Source organism: Lolium rigidum, chromosome 4 (assembly GCF_022539505.1).
Source record: "Lolium rigidum isolate FL_2022 chromosome 4, APGP_CSIRO_Lrig_0.1, whole genome shotgun sequence".
Taxonomy (NCBI): domain Eukaryota; kingdom Viridiplantae; phylum Streptophyta; class Magnoliopsida; order Poales; family Poaceae; genus Lolium; species Lolium rigidum.
In genome coordinates, this window is record NC_061511.1 from 137859005 (window position 1) to 137876181 (window position 17177).

General features: G+C 45.6%; 2 protein-coding genes across 2 annotated transcripts; both read left to right on the top strand.

Moving 5' to 3' along the window:
- The first annotated feature begins 9521 nt into the window (after nucleotides 1-9521).
- Nucleotides 9522-12535, top strand: LOC124708433 (probable prolyl 4-hydroxylase 10). Its single transcript, XM_047240115.1, has 8 exons — nucleotides 9522-9769; nucleotides 9872-9959; nucleotides 10345-10442; nucleotides 10531-10628; nucleotides 11481-11610; nucleotides 11693-11880; nucleotides 11972-12068; nucleotides 12290-12535. Exons 1-7 carry the CDS (start codon nucleotides 9522-9524, stop codon nucleotides 12043-12045), a joined length of 924 nt encoding a protein of 307 aa, XP_047096071.1. The 3' UTR covers nucleotides 12046-12068; nucleotides 12290-12535.
- A 2048-nt stretch (nucleotides 12536-14583) lies between these two features.
- Nucleotides 14584-16689, top strand: LOC124650129 (lanC-like protein GCL2). Its single transcript, XM_047189689.1, has 6 exons — nucleotides 14584-14742; nucleotides 14836-15014; nucleotides 15110-15221; nucleotides 15383-15499; nucleotides 15614-15928; nucleotides 16225-16689. The coding sequence occupies exons 1-6, from the start codon at nucleotides 14584-14586 to the stop codon at nucleotides 16561-16563; spliced, it is 1221 nt and encodes a 406-aa protein (XP_047045645.1). The 3' UTR covers nucleotides 16564-16689.
- Nucleotides 16690-17177: the final 488 nt, after the last annotated feature.

Here is a 17177-nt window from a genome sequence, read left to right on the forward strand (position 1 = left end):
CGGCGATGTCTTGATCTCGGCAGCGAGCGCCGAGAAAAAAGAGCCCCGGTGGCAAGTGTATTTCACCACGTTAGTTGGGCAACCCCAAGAGGAAGGTATGATGCGCACAGCAGCAAGTTTTCCCTCGTAAAGAAACCAAGGTTTATCGAACCAGGAGGAGCCAAGAAGCACGTTGAAGGTTGATGGCGGCGGGATGTAGTGCGGCGCAACACCGGAGATTCCGGCGCCAACGTGGAACCTGCACAACACAACCAAGCTACTTTGCCCCAACGAAACGGTGAGGTTGTCAATCTCACCGGCTTGCTGTAACAAAGGATTAACCGTATTGTGTGGAAGATGATTGTTTGCGAGAGAAAACAGTAGAAACAAGTATTGCGATAGATTGTATTTCGATAAAGAGAATTGGACCGGGGTCCACAGTTCACTAGAGGTGTCTCTCCCATAAGACGAACAGCATGTTGGGTGAACAAATTACGGTTGGGCAATTGACAAATAAAGAGAGCATGACAATGCACATACATATCATGATGAGTATAGTGAGATTTAATTGGGCATTACGACAAAGTACATAGACCGCCATCCAACCGCATCTATGCCTAAAAAGTCCACCTTCGAGGTTATCATCCGAACCCCTCCGGTATTAAGTTGCAAACAACGGACAATTGCATTAAGTATGGTGCGTAATGTAATCAACAACTACATCCTTAGACATAGCATCAATGTTTTATCCCTAGTGGCAACAAGCACAACACAACCTTAGAACTTTCTCATCCATTGTCCCAGTGTCAATGCGAGCATGAACCCACTATCGAGCATAAGTACTCCCTCTTGGAGTTAAAAGCATCTACTTGGCCGAGCATCTACTAATAACGGAGAGCATGCAAGATCATAAACAACACATAAGCATAACTTTGATAATCAACATAACAAGTATTCTCTATTCATCGGATCCCAACAAACGCAACATATAGAATTACATATAGATGATCTTGATCATGATAGGCAGCTCACAAGATCCGACAATGATAGCACAATGGGGAGAAGACAACCATCTAGCTACTGCTATGGACCCATAGTCCAGGGGTAGACTACTCACTCATCACTCCGAGAGCGACCATGGCGGTGTAGAGTCCTCCCGGGAGATGAATCCCCTCTCCGGCGAGGTGCCGGAGGCGATCTCCGGGATCCCCGAGATGGGATCGGCGGCGACGGCGTCTCGGTAATGTTTTCCGTATCGTGGCTCTCGGTGCCGGGGGTTTCGTCACGGAGGCTATTTGTAGGCGGAAGGGCAGGTCAAGAGGCGGCACGGGGGCCCAAACCACGGGCCGGCGCGGCCGGGGGTGGGGCCGCGCCGCCCTAGGGTTTGGCCACCCCGTGGCCCCTCTTCGTCTCTCCTTCGGACTTCCGGAAGCTTCGTGAGAAAATAGGCCTCCGGGCTTTAATTTCGTCCAATTCCGAGAATATTTCTTTACTAGGATTTCGAAACCAAAAACAGCGAGAACAACCAACTGGCACTTCGGCATCTTGTTAATAGGTTAGTTCCAGAAAATGCACGAATATGATATAAAGTGTGCATAAAACATGTAGATAACATCAATAATGTGGCATGGAACACAAGAAATTATCGATACGTTGGAGACGTATCAAGTCCCCGAGAAGACGGAAGTGTTCAAGAACATCGATCACCGTTCGGTGGATATCAATCAAGACCTGACATACCGCGAAGTGCCGATTCGCATCTTGGAAGAAGCATATAGAACCACTCGCACCCGAAGCATCAAGTTTCTGAAGATACAGTGGAGCAACCATACCGAAGATGAAGCCACTTGGGAGCGGGAGGAAGACATGAAGAAAGAGTACCCAGATCTCTTTAATCAATAAACTTTATTTTTTCTTTTAGATCTCGGGACGAGATCTTTTGTAAGGGGGAAGGGTTTGTAACACCTCAAATTTCAAATAAAGGAAGAAGAACCAATCCAATTATCCAAATTTGAGAACCAACAAAAACTTTTCAAAATTCATATAGTGCCCCGCATAGGACTTGTGCATTTTGAGTGCTATGCCATGATGAGTGTTATTTTGTGTATGTGATAAACTCCACAACCCTAGAGTGATCCCATGATGATCACCAAACAAATAAATGAAAAAGAGAAAGAAATCAAATAAGAATAAAACCCTAAAAACCCTAACATATGACATATGATATTTTTATAAACTTTGACCCTAGATCCAATTAGTCTTCACCACTAGTGGTAATAGGTTATTAAATAGTTATTACAACTTTGAGAATCAAAGAAACCTCAATTAAATCAAAGCTAAGAATTAAAACTTACTCACATAAGATAATGGTCATTTTTGACAATTATAATCTGGTCCTCACTTTGAGCCTCTCTATTTCAAAATTTCTAAACTAAACACCTCCAACTCTTTGCATGCCATCCAAGTATACAACACAATGAACAACTTTTGTAAAGTGGACCATACCAAATTCATCTTGGATCACGAACTAGGATCAAGCAAAGTAGAGACTTTTTAACAAAAACAAGATCGACACATTTTTGAAATGGATCAAACCAGACCACTCCTTGGTCAATTCTTGGCTCAATTCAATGCATGGGACCTTCCTCTACCTAGCCCATGCAAAAACACACCATGGACACGACCGAACATGGCCGGCCATGGCCATGCCGGTCACGTCGCCCCTCGACGCCCACTCCTCTCTCCCTGCCTCTCCCGCCTAAGCAACCTTGTCAAACGCGTCGCCCACGATCCCAGAAGATCGCCCGTACCCGCCGTTGAACGAGAGGACGACGCCACGACCCGCCATCGCCGCGCCCGGTACGCTCCGGGTACGCCGCCAACGGCATGGCGACGTCACCGGTGCACGGACACGTCCACGCGGCGCTCGCCGGATCTCGCCGTACCCGACCATATCCGCGCGCCGTAGTACTTCTCTCGCCACGCGGAGCTTGCCGGACATGCTCGCGTCACCCCTAGCGCCTACCGTCGCCGGAGAGGAAGCTTCCTCCCGCCATGGTCGCGACGAGTACACGCACGGCCCCGACCATCGTACGCCTCGCATTAACTCGCCATGGACGCTCTCGGATTCGCCGTACCCTTGCGATCGTCGCTGCGTCACCGCCTAGCCCTCTAGCTCGCCGGAGACGTCGCGCCCACGACGACTTGCTCACTGCCCCGCGAGCACCCCTCCCTCCTATAAATAGAGCACTCCCCGGACCAAACCAAGCACACCACCATGACTACCTCTCACCACCGCTTCGCCTCGCACCGCTAGCCACCTCAATCGTCGCCGGAGCAAGCTCAATCGAGCGATCGGAGCCGCGGAAGCTCTGGTGAAATCGCCGTCGATCCAGGCCGCCTCGAGCTTCGCCACTGCTACAGGCTGCCTCGCCGTCGTCTACACCTTCGTCAAGCCCACTGCCAACCCTAGCTGGAGCCACGGTGAGCTCGCCGACCCCCTACTGCCGCCGCCGCACGTCGGGTTCTCGTCGGAGACGACGATGAATGCGAGCCGTTGATCCCTGTTCTAATCCAACGCACCACCCCGCCCCATACCGTTTCGGTGACGCTGAGTCACTGACGCGCGGACCCCACCCTGTCAGCACGCCGCGCGTCTGTGGACCGTGGTTGGGCTGAACTGGGTTGGTTTGGGCCGTTTTTAAACCTTTGGGCCCAGTTAGCTTTCCCGCGTGGCCCAGTAATTCAAATTTGAATTATCCAAATTCATTTAATCTCAATACTGGTTCCAACTTTGAAATTCAATAGATTGAAATTGGCTAAACCAAATTTGATGAACTTTATGTTGTTGGAAAGCTAAGAAAAAGATCTAACTAATGCCACTGGTACCTTGGTCAGATACTTGGTAGAATAAATGTGATAAAAATAACAAGACAGGGACTTTTACTTATTCAAATAATTATTAAAAATCAACCAAAATAGATATTAAGTTAATTCCAACTCTAGTAGCTCACATATGACTTACACTAATTGTTTCTGCAAGAAAATGGTGTGGTCACTTTGCATGATCATGCCCTAGTTTAATTAATGGATCATTTGACTAGTTTAACTAGTTGATATTATCCAAAACTATTAAAGTAAATCTTGTGGAGTTGTATGCTTCATTTAAACTTGTCTCACATGAATTCATGGGATGTTTGGACCCCTGGTTTCAAACTCTCTTATATGAATTACTTGAGATTTAAATCAAATATAGGGTGATTTAAATAGTATGAGGTGGTCTACCTCATTTAAATCATTTTCTTCAATAATGATGATGAATGGTTGACTTGGGTCAACATAACATTCATGTATTGCTATTGAGAAATTAAATCTTAAGAAGATTTCAATGAGAGGAATTTATTCCCCAAAACACTATATGAACATTACTTATCACATATGAATAAGAGGAAAGCATTTTCCTCAAGTCACCCACCAATCCACTTACTTATTTTATGTGTGTGCTTAGTATAGTTGTGTGAAATAATGATGTGTTTAGTATAGCCGTTGAGCTTGTTTGGTGATTATACTTCGTATTCTAAATTTAGACGCTAGCACCGGAGATTACCAAGAGGAAGGAGAATTCTACCCTGAAGAAGAAGGAGAAAACCTAGAGAACTACCAAGGCAAGATAATACTCTTGCAAAGTGCAAAGCTCACCTTGAGCAAGGCACCATGATACTTACTTTTCTTTATACAAGCCTATCTTTTGTGTACACCATACAAGTTCTACTTGTTGTGTTTTCCAAAGAGGAGTTAAAATTGGGATAGAGAACAAGATTACTAGATGAGTAGAGATAGCAAAGCAAAGTAGCACCCCTCATGATTAGTGCTAGTGCTAAAGTACTAAAATTTGACTACATTAGATGGGAGCATGTGAATGGTTGAATTTGAAACCTTGGGATGATGAAGCATTCCATTGAAGAGTTTGGTTTGGAGGTGAACAAGAGAAGATGGTGATTTTTGATAAAAACCCGATATTGGTTTGAATGCGATACCTTTCCAATTTTTGAGTACCCCCACAATACCTGATTATGGGTAGGGCTTAACTGGAAGTTTATAGATTTTAGTATGAGTTCCCTCCGAACACACATCATAGGGGTTATGCCGAGGCTGCCTCCGTTGTTGAGAAAGGATGTGAATTGAGGTGAAATTGTACGGCCAAGCCCTGTGCGGTTCCCGGGTTAACGAGTTGGTTTTCACTCGGGAGGCCAAGCTCATGGGGAGAGGTGCTCATACTAGGATGTGTAAGTGAAAGGTTATGGTTGATGATCCGCGTATCGTGTTACGGTGACTCGGAGTTATTCCGACGGATGAAATCAAATGTTGTGGCACAAGTGTGCAACCTCTGCAGAGTGTAAACCTATTCGAATAGCCGTGTCCACGGTTACGGACGGTTGGAAGGGCCATACAGTTTCCGGTGTCAGATTTTTGAAAGCTTTAGTAAATGTGAATGGTGACTTGGTGACTCTTTGGGTATTTGAACAAATGAGGTGGGAATGACACTAATGTTCCCACTTAAGTTAGTTAGTACATGATCCAAACTTGTGAACTAAAATATGGCTTATGCAAGTTAAAATAGAGCTTAGTTTCTTTAATGGGCATTTTACAATAGTATTAGTTTGCAAGTACTTGAAGTACTTACGGCTTTGTCCCTGGCTATTCAAATGGCCAGAGTACGAGGAGGAACAGAACTATCACGAGGATGACCAGCAGGACGCCTACGACAACTAGGGGTTTCTGACGTCAAAATGTTGGCCTGTGGACTAGAGAGTTCCGTTACTATTACGCTTCCGCTATGTATGAACTTGTGTATGTTGTTGATTGTGAGATCAACTATTCGTGTAATATGAATCATGTGATTCAAGATTGTAAGACATTATGGCTTGTAATAAATAATGACTGTGATATTCGACTATTATGCCTCGCAACCACATTATCCTGGGATTGCGATGAATGACATAATAGGCATCTGGACTTAAAAATCCGGGTGTTGACAGAGACAAATCGTGTTTCATCAAATGTGACATGTCTGAAAAAAATAGCGCGCTAACATAAATAGCGTGGATTTCAGAAAAACGCTATAGACGCTATAGCATGCTAATAGCGTGCTATTTTTCAAAATAGCGCTTAAATAAAAAAATATGAAAATTCAGGATTTCAGCATGTATATAATAATAGATATAGCACTTTGCAGCTATAAAATCTCAGATATGATATTTTGCAGCCAAACATCAACCATAGTTCACATAGTCCATAACTTGATATGACATAGTCTCAAAATCACAAACCATAGTTCATATTCACATTGTCCCGAACTAGAAGGATATTGTCCCGAACTAGAAGGATTGAAGGAGGGGAAAGGAGGCACGGGGTGAAGGCGTGAAGGTGAAGCTAGGCGTGGCCGCTTACCACCGATTGACAGGGGAGAAGGGGGCGGAGCTGCGCCGTCACGTCGTCGCCTGCCGGGCAGAGCAGGTGACAAGGAGTTGGGGAGTGCGCGATCTGAGTTTCTTAGTCTAGGGTTGCATTGATTAGAAATTTAGGATACGCAAGTGGGTCAAAATATGGAATGAGCTACTAAAAAACTACTCTGCAAAATAGCGTGCTATGCGGAATAGCGAATAGCGCCAAATAGCGTGAAATAGCGCGTTTTTAGCGCGTGTAGCGTCATAGCGTGCCTAGAATCCATAGCGTAGCGTCCAACTCGCAAATACGCTATAGCGCCGCTATTAGCGTGAAATAGCGCGCTATTTTTTTCATTAATAGATGCGAAAAATGGACCGATGAAAAAATGCAAGATGGTGCGTGTTTACTTTGGGTACTGATCCGCAATCAGACTTTTTTTCCCGGCAAACTCCGCAATCCGCCATGGTCTGGGCAGCAAATCTGTTTGGCCGGCCACAAGAGACATTGCGTTCGTACTCGTTTTGTGATTTAGATCGAGGACGTGCGTGGCGTGACTAACTCGAACAAACGCACGACTCAGGAGTCCCGCTCGGTTTCATGGTAATCATACCTTACCTGGCTGGTTCTAGTAGACGTAATTAATATTAATCAGGCAAGTCTTATGTATTCCGGTTTTCTATATACAGCAGACTAGTCCTGGTATAGGGCTCTTCTTTCGTCGTCGAAAAACTATATATGACCTCGTGCATGAAGCGCTCGTTTTCGACATTCATAGAACGAGTGTTAATTATGTCGTCGAACAACGAGAATTCGAGTGGCCGCCGCGTTTGTGCTCCTGCCGTCTCGGTCACGGGCCTGTCTGTCGCCGATAATATGGACAAGTTCTTCAAGGCGAGGTAATCTTCTTCGTTCTAACCCTAGCCCCTACTTCATCTAGTCTTCTACTTGGATGCTGCTTTAGATCATATACTTTACTACGGCATGATAGCATTATAAGCAATTAGATCATCGTAGGAATTAGACGAGTCAATGCCTAAACCCTGGGGCATGCTTAACAGACGCCCCTCTAGCCCACTCCATGTACTAATCATAGTGCCACCGATGATAAGCCTGCCGAGGTCGACACACACACAGGCCCGGCGCTAAGCAAGGGCATTAAAGGAGTGGCGGCAGCCGCAGGCAGTAGGGCAGAGACCAGTGAGGCTGCGGCGCTTCATGCTCAATGGCAAGGCCGCTTTATGAATTGAAAATTGCTAGTTGTCGCCAATAAGATCATGAGTTTCTTATTAAATTTCTACTATTGAAATTATCAAAAATCGTCTATATGGGGGCCCATTTTTTGTCGTGCACCGGGCCCCTGAAAAGTCAGGGCCGCCCTGCACACACATCACTGTCATCACACCACGCCAGTCTGGTCATCCCTACAATGGGTGCTGGTCTGCTGGATCACCCCTGCCGTGGGTGCTAGATTGTCCTCAGTTAGTCTTTATTTTTTTTTGGTCTAGAAGACCCCGGATCATTCATTAAGACACGTGGTAGGTTACAAATTTGCAGGGCTGGCCTTTTTACATCACTCGCACCGAAGAAACCGACATTTGAAGATAAGGCCTGCCAAAGTGCAAAAACCATCCTAGAACTAAAAGTGGAAAAGCAATCAAGTCCCCGGGAGCCTATGCCACCAGACGCCGGCATCCTCAAGGCGTCGCCGCCGAGGAACTGGGCGCAGACGCTCGAACACCCCTTTCCGGCATAGATCCGTCGCCGCCGGACACCTGGACACCACCGGGGACGCACCACTTGGCGGCGACAAGATTCCGAGCTCCAGTAGCGAGGATGAAGTAGAGCCTCCGCACTGGAGGTTGTCGATGGATGGCCGCCGCCACTCCGGCCGTAGATAGCAGAGGCAGAGATGCCTCTAGCTTGGTTGCGCAAGTCGATGACGAACCGCCGCCGCCACCGGGGAAGGAACCATCCGAGCACGAGCGAAGCATCACCCTCACGCCTCCCCTCGCCACCACGGCGGGACAGAGACATTGAAGAAATGGTGCTTCCCCTTCTCAGATCGGCGCCGACAGGAACACCAACTTTATTGGAGAAGATGGTGCTCCTCTTTCTCGGCCAGCACCTCCGGCCACTGGAGAAACCGACCGATGAAGAGGAACCCTAACCTGAGCTCGATCTGGCCGAACATATCAAGCCCCCATCTCCAGACTACTGGCATCACGCCAAGATCCACAAGGGTAAACAGACTAAAGCTACAGGGGAGATGGCCGGACTCCCCTTCCCCATCCACGCCGGACGGCAAAGCCGCCGAAGAAGAGGGGGAGGAGCGCCGGAAAGAATCAGAAAGCTCTCAGACGAGAGGGGTTGGAGAGAGAGAGGAGGGGGATGGGGGAATGTCCTCGGTTAATATCGTGTCTATCATATCAGCTTGCGTGTAGTCTAATTTATCTATCCATGGTGCTTTTACATAATATAGGCCTAGGCTGCAGTATTTGACCCTGCTAATCCAAGTTCAGTTGTAAGCTATACACATATTAACCACAACTGTACCATGCATACAATTTTCATCAGAATCTTGTATGCTTAATTTTTTTTTAACAGTCGGGTATGTGTCTAAAATCTCGCAAACAGAAGAGTCAATGGGATAATCAATCTTTCTTATTTTTGGGGGTACGAAAAGAAAAATCTATATTTTATTTAGTTGCAAAAAAACCAAATGTGTCATGCTCCGGTCGTGTGGGTTTAATGAACCAGACTGCGCATTTGTACTTGTCGGCCCGCCGGGTCGAGGTACAGGGCCAGCTGGACTTCGTCCGCGGTGGGGCCCACTGCTTCGTGGCCCTGACACGTCACGTACGGAAAAACGGTGGGCAGAAGCGATTACGGTACAGCAGAAATTCTACCTCGTCGAGCCGAACAAAGCCAAGGGACCGACGACTCACGGACTCAGGTCAGAAAGGGAGCGCGACACAGAGGAGGGAGGAGGCACAGGGCAGGGCAGGGCAGGGCAGGGCAGGGCAGGGGAGGAGCTAAACCCGCCGGGCCGGTGAGGCGGGCGGGGAGACTCGAAGCGTGGGCGCGCGCGCGGCGCGATGGCGGGCAGGGTGGCGGGTCGGGGCGGGAGGCCGCTGCTGGGCGGCGGCGGCGGCGGGGGAGGGGGCGGGAGGCGCGGGAAGCCGTCCAAGGCGATCCTGGCGGCGCTGCTGCTGGCCTCGGCGGCGCTGCTGCTCCTGCTGGCGCTCGGCGCGCTCTCGCTGCCCGCCGGCTCCGACGGCGCGGGCGGCGGCGGCGCCGTGCTCTCGCTCCACCGCCCGCGCATCCGCAGATCCGCCTCCGAGTCGTGCGTCCCGTTCCTCTCCTCCACGTTCCACGGCTCCACGATCTGGCCTCGCGTGCGCTGCCCTCTCCGAGGTTGACCTGGGTGGTTGTATTTGCTGTGCAGGATACTGAAGAAGCACGGCGAGAAAGGGGAGCCCTGGACGGAGGTGCTGTCGTGGGAGCCGCGGGCGTTCGTCTACCACAACTTCCTCGTGAGCCTCTCGCATCATTCTCTTTCTATTTTGCAGACCAAATGGTTGCATCATTACATGAGTTTATATGATGTAATTGATTAGTTAGATCTCGAGAAATGTATCGCGGATTTTAGCTGATTATTGAATCCCCAGTAGGTGCTGAAGAGCTCAGCGTTAGCATTGGCGCGCCGATGCCAGTACAGGATTAGATTGCGGTTTACCAAAATTCGAAATCTTTGCACTTAATAATTTGCAGTAATGCAGAATAATATTTAGTTACGCTGTGAATTAGATGCCAAATGTGTAGCTTTAAAGACTCCGGGCAATATAGCCTCTGCAATTTTACTCTAGAATGCTATTGTAGTCGCAGCCAGGGTATAACTGACTTTACTCTTGTTCCCAGTCCAAGGAAGAGTGCGAGCATTTGATTTCATTGGCAAAGCCTCACATGAAGAAGTCGACAGTCGTTGATTCGGCAACTGGAGGGAGTAAAGATAGCAGGTTTGGGCATTTGCAAAAGTTTTGTTTCGTTATTAAGAAATGTTACCGTGGCTGTGGCACACACTTACGCTTGTCTAAATGTGTTCAGGGTGAGAACGAGTTCAGGAACGTTTCTTAGAAGAGGCCAGGACAAGATTGTCCGCGCCATTGAGAAAAGAATATCAGATTTCACCTTCGTACCTGTAGGTATGAAATACTTAACATGCCTAAGTCAGACTTGAAGTGTTTAGCTATTCTATCTTTTTGCTAGTATGCCACAGTTTGAAACTGCTGTTTATTATACTTCAAATACCATTTTAGGAGCTTCCCAACTTTAATTCAACATAACCGAAATTAACCACCATCCAAAATATCAGATAAATGGATCGTTCTGTTTAGCTCAAATGATGCTCAGCCAAAGCTGAATTCTAACGTTGTAAACTTAAGTTTTAGGTCTACATGAAACAGCTGTCTACACTATTGTATAACTCGAAAGTTTTCATCATCATGCAGTGCTAAGTGTCAATGGATCACCAAAAGTGCAAACTTTACATTGCCTCGTCCCACTACTTGGTGGCACTCATTTTTGCTAGTATGCCACAATATGAAACAACTTTACATATAGGCTATTCTACATACTAAATTGCAATCTGCTATGTTTAGTACATCCTCGGAAAATTTTTAGGTTTTCAAAAGGTAGTACATTGTGTTTTTTAAATTAATTTTGGGTAGTTCATCATAATGTACATTTAAATGAAGAAGTACATGTACATGCCTAACAAGATAAGGTACATGCATGATGGTTCTTAAATCCAGTTTGGGGAACATGAAACATATTAGTCCATTGCAGCACAATGCCACAATCCCTGTAAGAGTTGCAAAAAAATTAAGCACAAATAAATTATGGATTCTACTTCCACTTTTGAGCTCTTCTAAGTTTTAAGGTGAGACGTGGAAGCACTTCTCTTTGTGTACCATAGCTGCCTTATATTTTCCAGTGGAGGTTCATTTCAAACGTGATTTCTATTTCATTTTGTCATTACCTCATAATTTGCGCAGAGAATGGAGAGGGCCTTCAAGTTCTCCACTATGAAGTTGGACAGAAGTATGAACCTCACTTTGATTACTTCCATGATGATGTCAACACCAAAAATGGGGGACAGCGTATAGCAACTCTTCTTATGTATCTGTATGTATTATAATATATGATTTTTTATGTATATGCAAATGCAACATAGGATCCGATTGACATTTTTTTGTGATAACTCCAGTTCGGATGTTGAAGAGGGTGGCGAGACTGTATTTCCTTCTGCTAAAGTCAATAGCAGCTCAATTCCAGATTATGATAAGCTGTCGGAATGTGCAAAGAGGGGTATATCTGTCAAGCCGAAGATGGGAGATGCCTTGCTTTTCTGGAGCATGATGCCTGATGGTACCCTGGATCCGGCAAGTCTCCATGGTGAGGTTTTGATACTTGATTTAACATCTTTTCCACATTAAAAGGTTATGCCACAATGTTGCTCACTCTTGTCACCTGCATTTACCTTTAGGTGGATGTGCAGTGATTAAAGGTGACAAATGGTCATCTACGAAATGGATTCGTGTTCATGAGTACAAAGTTTAGGCATAACAATACCAGCACTTAAGGTACTTGTCAAGTTTTGCTCTGTATACGTTTTTAGTTTGCCAACTGTAAGAGTAGTGGACCTGTACTCTGTGCCATCCTCTTTCTCCAGTAGTTCGACGTCTGAGGTCAACTCTGAAGATACCAGCGATTTATCAAACCTTTTTTTGTTTCCAGTTATTTGCAGTTATGCACCAATTCTTGAATTTCTGGCGATTTATCAAATCATTTTTTTTGTTTCCAGTTATTTGCAGGTTATGCACCAATTCTTGAATTTCTGGACGTTATAGCACATGATGAGCACTTCAGTTTTCCATAGAGGATGGCTTACATTTTTTTTTCTAGCTTAACCAAAGGCTTGGCCTTGGTAGCTTTGTTGTACATTAACTTCTTAACTAGGCTTATGAACTATGATCATTCAGAGAAGATGTATTTGTTGAGTGTATAAATAATATATAATTGCCCTGCTAATGCAAATCGATATTTAGTATCTGATGGACTAAATGGTGTGAAAAGATCAATCATGTTCGATTTATACCAAGGTTTTCACCCAGGTGTCAACTTATCTGATGCAATCATGAAAACATGGAGTAATATTTAAACCTTATAGAAACTCCATGAAAGTTTCTGCGTTTACAACTCATTTGGTGTCTATATGAATTATATAAATTACTAATCCTTTTTTTTAGCCTCCATGTAGGAACTCAAAACATAGAAATGAGAAAAACGCAGGAATTAGGATGCCATATATTCAAAATTTATACAAGAACCGAAACAAGATGAAAACATCAACATCTCTCCCTCTTTGTATAAATGTTTCACATTTCGGATGCCAGAAAGATTGCCTGGCTTTTCATTTTTCTACACAAAAAAGCTCCATCCCTCCTAATTCACTAATTTGTAGGAAGGTATTGGACTTTTGGATTTGAAAAAAGTTTCAGAAGATATATCTAAACCCCAATTGAATTATTTGGGCCTAAACAAGAAAATATAAGATGTTTCGTTTCCTGCCAAATTCCTCTGAATGATCTAGGAATATAGAAAGAATAGGATACCAATTCCTTGATCCAAATGGCATTAAAGATATTTCCTATAGGAATCATATCATCTAAAATTTAGATGTTCCCCTTTATTCTAGATACTTCCTAGTAGGGTTTATGTCTCCAAGCAGGAGAGAGTGTAGAACTTCAGTTATCATATGATTGAGAATTAACTTAATTTGCAGTAATTCTTGATCAGATGTTATCGCTGAGGTGTCTTAATAGATTGGGGCAATGGGGTTGGGCGAAAACATAAAACTGCTGAATTCACTTAATCTCCAAGCTATATGAGGAACCAAAAATGAAATCTAGCGCCGCCTACACCTCAGCCTCCTCCTTAGGCCGGCTCCTCCTTCGGCCAGCCTCATCAGCATTAGAAGGGCTGAGAAAACTGATATATGCATCGGGTTTTTAATAAAAACAAAGTTTTTAAATGATTAGGTTTGGTTTTGGTAGCAATCTTCGTTTTGGCATGCGCCTCAAAGAAGATGACATTGTATACAATAAATGATGTCTGGCCTTTGCTTGATGTCGAGATCTCCTTTTCGATATCAATAATGGTGTTAGAAGATTATAATTCTCTAGCTATGGGTCTTCAGATTTTGCTTCGTCCGCGCGATTTTAGATCTTTTTACATGGTTGTCAGGACGAGGATTGTCCTTGCAATATATATCCCGGCTGATACATCCTCAAAAATAACGATTCGTACTCTCGGCTCCCCAGCTACTTCGATTAGGTTGTCCAGTTATGTTTTATTGGCATACTAGTGTTGGTACACTTGACAATGTTGATTGATTACTTTAATGATTACGCACATGCGTGTAGCCTTGGCATTGCAACTCACATTAGGATTTGTTGGCATGTACAACTGTGAGGTTTGATATCTATGTTATTTTTCCTTGGGTTGCCTTCACAAAAGTAAATGATTGTGTAATCGAAAAAAGAAGAAATTGAAAATTTGCTTGTTTCTTTTAGACTTCATCTTTACAATCATTGAAGACATCTCACGTATCTCTACAATGTATTTTTTTACTATAAATATATACTGTATTGTTATAAATAAAATTCAAGCTATCAGCATGAAATTGATTAAATGGGATAAAACATGAAACCGTTATAATTTTGGGGAAACATGGCATACAAGTTAAGTGAAGTATAAACTGTCAAAAAAATATAAATGATAAGTTTAAAGGTGGAATTTACTTTTGTAAATTTGTTCTTACAAATATTGGACTGCACCTGACATTCGAGGCGGTGAGCGGCGCTAGTCGCCAGAAGAAAGTGACAGCAACTCGGCAAGTACTCCTGTCTACACGTGTACGAGCTCACGACAGACGTGCCAGCGTCGCCGAAGAGCCCAGCAAAAGAAAACATGGGAAATGGCAATGGCGAGAAGGTGGGAGGCCTCCACGACCGAGAGCCACCGCACGGCGAGACTTCCTCCCACTCCCCCTCCGCCTCCACGAAGCGGCGACGCACGCAGGGTGGGGCAGCATCCATGGCCGACCGCTTCTTCCCCAACGACCTCCCCGACTTCGTCGCCGAGGCCCCCGACGGCGGCGACCCTCCCGCCGCCGGCCTCCGCGGCCTGCTCTCCCTCCCCTACCCTAAGCTCTCTCACCGGCTCCTCCACGCCGCCCTTCGGCTCAAAGACAAGGCACGTCACGCCGTATTGCCTTCTTATATGGTTTGATTCCGTGGCGCGCGCGCGCGCGAGGTGCTCGACTGATTGACTGTGTCCTGCATGCAGGTCGTGGCAGAGACATGGACCAGGACGGGGGGCCAGGTGACGGACTACACGCTCTACACGGGCGCGCTCGGGACGGCGCTCCTCCTCTTCAAGTCCTTCCAGGTCACCGGCGACCGGCGGGATCTCGCCCTCGCCGGTGACATCGTCCGAGCCTGCGACGCCGCGTCAAGTGGCCTGCCGCAAGTTCCTTGTCTCCCTTTCGCACTACTCTTCGTTAGATTGTTCCGGTCGATGTTAAATTGATATGAGCTGGTCTCATGGGTAAAAGGTGCAGGTTCTTGACTTTCATATGCGGGAGGGCCGGCGTCTGCGCTCTCGGAGCCGTGATCGCCAAGCACTGCAATGACCAGCTGTTGCTCACCCACTACCTGAGCTCGTTTGATGAGGTGAGGCTTCTATTAAGCGCAATTTGGGTTCTAGAATCAGTATGTTAGCTTCTATGTGCAATGCGCTACTATGCTACATGCTTGTAGAACTTCTGGCGGTAGTAGTACTTGTGTTCGCAATGTTGTGGGCAGAATTTTCTTACATATTGTTCATTTTATAGATAACCGTCACAGAGAAAGTTCCAAATGAGTTGCTGTATGGAAGGGCGGGATATCTGTGGGCTTGTTTGTTCTTGAACGAGCATCTCAGTGACAAGACGATTCCCGCCGAACACATTGTATGTCGACCCCAGTGATCATGTTCCTCCTTTTCACGGTATTTGTTTTTCTGTAGAGCTATGTGAAAGGTACTGCTTATCTAATAATTGTGCAAAACCACTGCAACTATGCAGACTTCTGTGGCAAAGGACATCATTAAGGAAGGAAGGAAGCTGTCGAATAAGGGGAGGTGCCCGCTGATGTATGAGTGGCATGGGAAGAAGTACTGGGGTGCTGCCCATGGACTTGCTGGAATCATGCATGTCCTCATGCACACTGAACTGAAGCTGGATGAGCAGGATGACGTTAAGAATACTCTGCGCTACATGATCAGTAACAGGTTTCCTAGTGGAAACTATCCATCGAGTGAAGAAAGCGAATCTGATCGCCTGGTGCACTGGTGCCATGGTGCCCCTGGTGTTGCTCTTACGCTGGTTAAAGCATATCAGGTATCACTGCATCTGTTCAGAGTTGCTCTCTAGCATCTTATACTGTGTATGCATCTTATTCACGGCGTATATGCATACCCATCTGGGAAGTTTGTGCATGCATGTCCACATAGGCAAGTGTCAGCTCAGGCTTCAGCACAAGTTTTTACTGAAGACTGATGAGTTGCCATTTGCCATGTAACCATGCCTATTAAATTTGTACTAAATCCGAGTCAATTAAAAAGGAACGGAGGGAGTAAATATTAACTTCAGCATATTCCTTTGGTCGCAAAGATAAACCAACATTTGTGTTTCAGGTCTTCCAGGACGATCACTTCAAGCAGTCAGCCGCAGAGGCTGCCGAAGTTGTATGGAACCGTGGTCTTCTCAAGCGAGTCGGAATATGCCATGGTGTGAGCGGGAATGCGTATGTATTCCTCTCGCTCTACAGGCTAACTGGCAATGTCGAGTACCTCTACCGGGCTAAGGCTTTTGCTTGCTTTCTGCTTGAAAATGCGGATCGATTAATAGCCGAGGAGGCCATGCATGGTGGTGAACGTCCATTCTCATTGTTTGAAGGAAAGGCTGGAATGGCATACCTCCTTTTAGACATGGTTAATCCCTATGAATCTAGGTTCCCGGCCTATGAACTTTGAGTGCCCGGCCAGCAAATCCATCAATCCAATAAATCTGTGTGATGCCAAGAGTACCTCGGTGAGCTTGGCATCGTTGTAAGCTTAGTGTTTCTGACTAGAAACTTGGACCTTTGTGAAATGTATGTATGTGGGGGTTCTGTTAAATATGCTCATCTTTGTGTTAAATAATGCCGCATTATTGTTGGATAAGTGGCACTGCAAAAGTGGGATGCTTCCGGTGTTTTGGGATGTACTCCCTTCTTTCAATTTTGTAAGACATTTTTAGCAAGCCAATTAAGCCTGTTAAAACGTCTTGAACAGAGGATGTAAGTGATACCAGAAATTTCTTTCAGGTTCTCCAGAGAGATTTGTCCCTACCGTTGTTGTGGACTTGAATGATGAGGAATATTGGTATCTCAAACCATTCGCCCTCCAACATGTGAGCGTCTCTAATTTACTTGGAAAGTACCTCTACAACTACTCGTATCGGACGGCTAACTATGTGTGGTTCCTGCCGGTACCCGTACTAATCCGTAGGACGAAACATCCAGTCTTTAGTAAGCCTAACCATGTAATCGAGCGTACCCCATGGTATTCAGATAATTGAAGGGCAGAAATGTTTATCCCCATTATAT